Source organism: Primulina eburnea, chromosome 17, assembly GCF_022965805.1.
Source record: "Primulina eburnea isolate SZY01 chromosome 17, ASM2296580v1, whole genome shotgun sequence".
Lineage (NCBI taxonomy): Eukaryota > Viridiplantae > Streptophyta > Magnoliopsida > Lamiales > Gesneriaceae > Primulina > Primulina eburnea.
This window is the reverse complement of record NC_133117.1, coordinates 10,683,904-10,692,443: the sequence shown is the minus strand read 5'-3', so window position 1 is coordinate 10,692,443 and position 8,540 is coordinate 10,683,904. Positions and strand designations below refer to the sequence as shown.

At 31.3% G+C, this 8,540-nt stretch overlaps 1 protein-coding gene across 1 annotated transcript; it reads right to left on the bottom strand.

Moving 5' to 3' along the window:
* Positions 1-2,604: 2,604 nt before the first annotated feature.
* On the bottom strand, positions 2,605-6,927 carry LOC140818449 (fra a 1-associated protein-like). Its single transcript, XM_073178403.1, has 2 exons — positions 6,631-6,927; positions 2,605-3,164 (listed from the first exon to the last, which is right to left on the bottom strand). The coding sequence occupies exons 1-2, from the start codon at positions 6,852-6,854 to the stop codon at positions 2,789-2,791; spliced, it is 600 nt and encodes a 199-aa protein (XP_073034504.1). The 5' UTR covers positions 6,855-6,927; the 3' UTR covers positions 2,605-2,788.
* Positions 6,928-8,540: the final 1,613 nt, after the last annotated feature.

The following is an 8,540-nucleotide window of genomic DNA, read 5'->3' as shown; positions in this document are numbered from 1 at the left end:
TTTGGTCGAATTAATGATATTTATCAAAATTATATTTATGGTTTTGTAACTGATATATTTTTTTATCAGTCAATTCGGTCTTAGTCCACAACTTGAATTTTTTAGTTTTATTATTTTTCGCCGGAGTGTTGACGTATTATAGGATATGTCAATAATATCCATTATCATGTCAGCAAATTTCGATAGCATGTCATAATTTTTCGGAATCATGTCAGTACTTTAATGAAAATAATAATACAATTTAAAAATGTAAATTAGTTGACTAAGACCACGAATCGACCGATAATATAATAAAAAAAAGTGAAAAATATACAAATCTCATTATCAAAAATATAATTTTCCCATAATCCTAATACATTGTACGTATTTATATTTTAGTTCTATTATTCATTATCTTTTTGTTAAAACACTGGTTTTAACATGATCGATCGATGGACGTATTTAATATTCTATCCTAAACATAGAAAATCATTTAAACCATTTTAATTAGGCTTAAGCAATTGATGGATGGTCTCCATAGAACTTAAAAGATGAGTATTAGTTCAACGGCAGTCAGGATTGTAAATATACCTAAGCTTTTGGAGTTGTCTAGGTCTGGGCTATAATCCATGGTGGTCGTGGGCCCGTTTTCGGTGGTGTACGGGCGGTGATTTTCCATATTACCATGTAAGAGTTTTCATATCCGCATATATCACAGAAATGTACCGGCAGCCATTCCTAAGATCTTGAAAAAACAAAATAGACATATTTGACAATGAATGGCTTTCGATTGACTTATGGAAGAGTATTTTTCAACGACAGAATGGAACAAATTGTGAGAAAAAGAAGAGGGACAACATTCTTCACACTGATGGACCTATGTTCAAATTTCGGGCTCATTATGTGGGCTTTTATGAATTATTTTTGGGCCACCTAGAACAATCTCAAAGTGGCCCAAAACTAATGCATAAAAAAATAAAAATATTAGTTTATTGGATTCTGACTGTGATGGTGAAAGGTGCTTCCGTTTGATGAAAACCTTAATTTTCAATGCATTCATTAATGATTCATAATTTGGTCCACACCAAGTGGTCAAGTCTTTTCCATATGGCTCCGTTTGGTACGTGTGATGGGATAGGTAAATGATTAATAATTTGATTGATATGTAGTGGATAAGGAGTGATGTATAATATTGTGTGATTAATTATTTGGTGTGTGGTAGAATTTTTATTAGTTGGATAATTTTGCGGTTGACAAAAGTGCCCTCACAACCTCAAACTAATTCCCACAATACCTTTCAATAATCAATCCCCATCCGACAATCGAATTTGACCAAATTCAATACCCTATTCTTTTGGACAGAGAGGGTAGAAAATATCTTCTTCAAAATGTACCCTTGAAGATGAGGTGGAAGGCGATTTTTCTGCTTGTTCAGTGCTTCAAACGAGATTCGTAAATCCCATAGAAGTTTGTGTCATACACGTTATCGTATGTAAAACAATTTGAAGAACAAATGCCTAAAACATTCGGAATAGATTTCTTCATGCTAAGCAGATATCAAACAATTGAACTACTTGGAAATTTAATTTTCGAAAACTCACCTACGGAACAAGGGGATGAGTTTTCAGATCTGTTCTCCGATAATCTTTTTGGCCTTCATTCCTTCCATTTCGGATCTTCAATTTTAGATGTCGGTGGCATAGAAAATTTTCCGTCGGCAACAATATTGGGAAACAGAAGCTAGGTTTAATTTGGTGGATTTTATGCAGGGACAATATCGTCTTTTTTCAACTACTGTCATTTGTACTGGGGAAGGATTGATTTTATACTAGGCAAAGTGGTGGACCCATTTTCCCATAAAAACAGTACAATAGTCAATGACATTGTCAGTCAACCAACTTTAAAATCGAGTCAAACATGGGCTTATCAATCTATCAAGATTTAATCAACCTACCAAACAGACCCATATATCTTACGGAACCTCAAATACTTGGTTACCCATTCACCAAAGACTGAATTTTTACACGAGGGTTTTGGAATACAAACTAAAATAATAATAATTATCTTATATATGGTTGATTTTTGGTAATTCGAGAAAGACTTTAACACAAAACACGTTTGTTACCTCATATGGCATAGAATGATAAACACGCGTTTCTGTAGTATATTGTATATTTATCGTTAGAGACGGGTCTTAGTGCTCCACTTTCAAACGATTTAATTTGATAAAAGGATAAGGCTATATGATATCAACTTTAAGGTTAATTTATTTTAGTTTATCGAGTGTTGAGTCCTCGTGCAAAACGTGTAGTCGATGAGTTTAAATTTTAAATATTAAAAATAAAATTGTTTATTTTCTTTTTCTTTTTAGTTAACCATGCAACTATTAATAGTTTGTGGGCAGATAAGCATGAGCCCACACTCTAATCCCGAATATATCATTTTTTCATTTATAATAGATCTTTGATTATTTTGTTTTAGGCATTAAAGTGAGAAAATTGCACTCGGTGACCAACGTAAAAATGATATAATGCAAAAAAAAGGGAGTAGTACACATGATATTTTCATTTATAATATTTCAAAAATTATAAACATTATCAAAAATTTTAAAAAATACTCAATAACTTACCATGGTAAAATTATAAAACCTTATTCACAACCAACTCCATTTTCATGTTCAATAAGAAATGTAAAACAACTTCCACCGTAAGCTACAAGAAAACTATCAAGTCATTTGTCGTAAGAATAGTATTAGGACTCAAATTTATAACATATGACCTGTGAACTAAAAGGTCTCCACAACCAAATTTCAAACATCTTTAGCTAAACCAGAGAGATCGATCCCTTCACCAGAAGATTTCTTGGTTTGAGCTGTGGTGCGAGGATTGCTTTCAATATGAATTTCATGCTTCTTGCGTGACGATGAAGAATCACCATCATATATAGGAGGAAACCCAACTGAATTGAAGAACTCATTCTTCATTTCTTCAGCTGCCTCCAAAAATCGACCAATGCCACCAAAGAAATTACGTTCAATGGCTTCAATATCACCACGTAGCCCAGGGAAATAAGAGCTCGATAGAGGTCTGGGATCTCCCAAGTCTAAAGAGAATTGCCCTTTAACCATTTTGTCTGTGACATCTTCCTCGACGTATTCTTCAATAGATTCAACCACCTCACTGGGCCTGAGTAGAAAGCATACACCATAAAACTAATACGTCAATGAAAGACAAGATTCGCACATCGCAGTTCTAATTTACAATTCTCACATCTTTCCACACAATCAAAATACTTCTAACTAAATTTTTAGTTATTTTACCAAAATAATATATCATAACAATACATGAAGCAATTTCAGTCCTGATTCAATATTTACAATAATGTTTCAATTTCCTCTAAATAAAACAACTACCTTCTTTTTTCCAGAAAATTTCCCCAAAACTCCCAAAAACAAACCAAACAAGCCCATGGTCTTTATAATAAGTGTGATTTTACCAGTTATATTATGCTAGTAATTGACTTGAATTATGTTAGTTTTCAAGCAATATTGAGCTTTTTGGTTTTTGCTTTGTCGTTTGCAGGAATTAAGGCAACAGCCAATTGTACAGTGGAAAGAGACGAGAGCAGGGAAAGAAAGAGCATGTAGTGAAGATTTAGGAAGAAAATTTGAGAGCATGGTGCACCTGCGCTAGGTTATTTGAAAAGAAAAAAATTGTCAAATTTTAATGCCTAGCACACCCATGCTGGTCCATTGGCGCGAATGTGCCTATTGGCATTAGAGTTTTGGAAATTTAGGATTCCACGATTTAAAACGTGGCTAGGTCAGATTTTTGAGGACTTTTGGCGAGATTTTCAGGAGGACGGCTGAGAGACTAAAGAGAATTGGAGAACAAGCAATTTAGGTATGAAGACAGACGGAGTGACTTACGGGATAGGAGAAGTTTATATACCTTTGTTTTTGTATTTTTGTTTCTCCTATTTTTGAATGACGTTCAAAAACATGCTTTGTTTGATTTTTTATTTTGTTATGACTAAAATTGTTGTGTAGAGGAACGAAATAGCTTCACTAGAAACTATGTTATTGATATTTTGATTCATATATTTGAATTATTCTTTCCATTTTTTTCTTGATTTAATGTTTGCAATTTACTGACCAAGATCGAATGATTTTGTATTAAAATCTATCCTCGGAAGAGGAGATTTGAATAAGATCGTACGAAAATACATCATTGGTGTTTATAGAGTTCGAAAGGCATATACCTCCATTGAAGCCAAGAATTTTGTTCCGTTTATGGTATTTGATATTTGATAATATTGCCAAAATTTTTGTTATGTTTATGTTATTTGATATTTGATTTTTTTTTCTACTTGTCACTAGGAAAAGATAGTCGGAAATATTGAGAATTTTTGGCTAATAAACTAGAAGAATTTATGATATAAATATCGATATGAATTAAAAATAGTGAATAGTAAAATGAAGCTGAACCTCTAGAATTTGTCTCTGACTAATTTGTCTCCTTATTAATCTTGTTAATCGTTGATTAATTGTTGCAATCTTTGTTTTACATTATCGTTCTCATATTCGATTTTCTGAATAAAGTTAAGATTATTTTTAATTATTGTAATATCAATTCATTCTCTGTGAGACGACATCCGTACTTATTTACATACTAAAACTTGACAGCGTACACTAACGGTAAAAAATCTCGTAACACTTTATGAATCCTAAGCACAATTGGAGTGCCAAAAACTTGAGGAAAAAAGCTAAAAAACACTATGGAAGACATGATTGGTGGTTTGCATAGTTATTTATATGGTTTATCAAATCAATCACTATGAAGTCAGGATGTTAAAAGTAGACAATGTCAAGCAGTTTGGTCTTCATCACCATGGCTGCATATGAGACTAATCTCAAACTCAATATGACGTGCAATCATTATTCTCCAAGTCTTTGAATAAACTGAAGAAAAAAACAAGTCTTGTAACAAAGCATTCAATTAGTTTTTCTATAGAAAGACATTTTGACACATATTACATGTGTCCTAATAGATTATTTAATTTTCATTTTAAGGAAAATTGACAATAATAAATGTAAGAAGACCCCATCATCTCCTTTTCAACATGAGTTGAAAATTCCACGTCAATTATGATGGCACTTCCAAGTAAGGAATGAATACTATGTAGACACTTCGTGACATGCCATCAAACTTCTATAATCCAATTTCACTTCCTTACAAATTTGAATGACAAAATTATATTTCAAATCATTACCAATATTCAGGTGGTTAACTTTAAGCATTAGTGGTAAACAGGTATTGAACATTCATACATTTAAAATTTATAGAGACTTGGAAAGAAGATAGTGATGCAAGATAAGAACAAGCCAAGATGAACTTTATTATGCAATGATTTTTTAAAAAAAATACCTACAAGATACGATTCGTAAAAGACATAAAATCCTAAAATCAATCCTTAATAACTAAAATAGCAGTCTATTAAGTTTAAGAAAACCTTAAATGTGAGGAGGTATGTGTAGTTCAAGGATCTTTCCCTGATAGACAGGTTGGAGATGCACTTATATAAATCAGGCCACCTTGGGAAATATAGACAATTATGGGGCAATTAGAAAAGGACCATAAAATAGTGGTGTTCTATAACTTAAAGATCTAAATGGTGTTCTGTACAATAATTTCCTTATTTTTTATATTCACACTTGCACTTGAACACTAGTGCACACCACCAGGAGTCCTCATGCTTGGAATTCAAGGAGTCTATAACAAGTTGCCATTCAGGTAACTGTCCCTAACTGAACTCCGTGAAATTCGAAACAAGGTTAACAAGAAATAATGCTCTAATGAAAACAATTCAGTCAATAGACACAAGGTTAGTTACTTTAAGAAACTTCAAAAAGTCACAGTTTCACCAAGTTTACTCCACTTCTCTTGAGGCTTCTCTACAGGTCCGCCCATGATTTTTTAAATTCGTGAATTTCACAAGGGTTGTTTACACAAGCCATGGACTACCTACAAAACCAGACTGGAAAGCATTGTTGCTTCCAGGTTCAACTTACAAATTTCTCAAGTACAGTTTTTACCAATAGCAAGTAGAAGAAAATAATAATCGAATCCACGACATAGCTGGGGTGAAGGTGAAGTTATGACCTCAATAAATTCAAAAGTTTCAACAACAGTTGCTCCTTAAATCTTTCAATAAATCATGAGCCAGCTTTCACTCACTCCTTTGACATGCAAAAATTAGCCTATCCATTACCATTTCAATTGCTACATCTCTTTCCTTTATATCTTCAGAAGATTAATGTTTTTCCCAAACAAAAAGTCCAAACTTTAGTCCCAAACAGACACAGAAGCTGATTGCAGCTCCTATTAGTATTATATGTCAATTTCCTCACATCACCGAAAACATAAACAAGTGTTTTCTTCATCAGATTAATAATCTAACTGAAAGCCTAATTCATAATAAATGAAAAAAGGTGGATCGTTCATGTATAAAATTAGCATCCATTCCTAAGGTACATCTGAAACCTATATAAATTCGTCAATAGATCGAACGAACCCAGTGCAACACAAACTAGTATTTCCCCACCAAAACTATAATCCGAATTCAACCATTCAAAAACTAAAATCTCTGTACCTCCCGATGCAATCTTTGAAAATCTGTTCGGTGTTATTGCACTTGCGGATGAATTTTCCAGGCTCCACTTCCTCCGTGCGGCACCGAGACGTCACGACCTTACGGGTAGCGCAGCGATCTCCGCTACCGTCACTTTCACCGACCACCGCACCTGGAAACTTGCTGTCTTCACCGGAGTTGGAAGAATTAAATTCTGAATCGTGATCTTTCCACACCCAACCCATTGCTGAAGAACCCTAGCGCGAAAATAATGAAGAAACTGGGAGTTCCGGTGAAAATCGATTCTCGAACAATCGACCAGCATTTTATAGGGAATGGATCCCCTAGAATGACGTGGAAAAAAAAATTTTAAAAAGATTTTTTTATATTTATTTTAATTATTTTTTGTTTTAGTTTTTTGTTTTTAGTTTTTTGTTTTCATCTTTCTTTTTAACAAACTCAAATTTTCATTTTCAGTCTTGTTTAAAATATATTATAATTTTTTCTTTTATCATTTTTAGACTTTTTGTTTCCCTCTTTTTTCCACATTTTGTTTATCTCGTTTGTTTTGAAAGTAAAACATATTAATGTACCGTTCCCCTAATAGAAGATAATGTGACAAAAAAAAATTAATTTCAAAATTGCTTTTATTGTGTGCATCTTCACAAGAGAGACTCTGATGTCGTTTTACACCACAATCACAATTTTCTATTCTTTTTTGTCTTTTTATATATTTTAATTAATACTTTATTTTACATTTTTTTTTCTTGATCAAAAAAAATTTTAATTTCAAAATTGTTTTTACTGTGGACATCTTCACAAGAGAGACTGTGATGTCATTTTACGGCCACAATCACAATTTTCTATTCTTTTCTTTTTTGTCTTTTTATATATTTTAATTAATACTTTCTTTTTAATTATTTTTTTTTGTTTTCTTTTTTGACATTTTGTGTATATATTCCAAATTTTTAAAAAATATTTTCTATTTTCTTTTTAACTTGTCGAATTTTATTGTATCAATTTTTCTTGTTATAATTTATACTTAGCTTATATACTATATACTAATGCACCAACTGATTAAATATGTGAATATTGAAAAACAAATTATATATTTTATTTTCAAAATAAATAAATTCGGTAAACCAAAAATTAGAAAATAATTGGACATGTAAACAATCAAGAAAATAAAAATTTTATATTGAAGTCCTCTCCTCCCTTATTGTATTTTAAAAAAAAAAAAAAAATTAATGAGAAAAAAAAAAGAAGAAAATGTACGAATCAAGCGTGTGAAATGAACTAAAATTGAAACATAAATATGTTTTACTTTCAAAACAAACGAGATAAATAAAATGTGGAAAAAAAAGAAAGAAGGAAACAAAAAAGTCCAAAAATGGCAAAAGAAAAAATTATAATATATTTTAAACTGTTGTGAAAAAGTAAAAATTTATGGTAAAAAGTAAAAATCTCAAACTCTCAAAATTTACCAAAACTACATACTTTATAATATTTTTCTCTTTACTCAATTATGAATTTCTTCACAAATGGTAAGGCTATTTATAGAATTTCTTTACAAATAATCCAAAAATAAAATACATCAATACCTACATCATCACACACTAATTTTCAATATTTACAACTCTTATTTTCAACATTCAAATATTCAATACACAAATTTTAAATATTATTTTTCAACACTCCCCCTTGTGATGATGATCATAATGATTGTATTCTTTACGTGTTTTAATATTGTCTCGTTAAAAACCTTACAAAGAAAAACTCATTGGGATAAAAACCATAATAAGGGAAAAAGAGTGCAGTCACGTTGTAAAGGCCCGTATTTCGTATTCATATTGTTGCGGAATTATTAAAATTTTTCTAATTAAATAATTAATTTACCTCATTTATAAAATAAACATGTGAATAATTTTAAC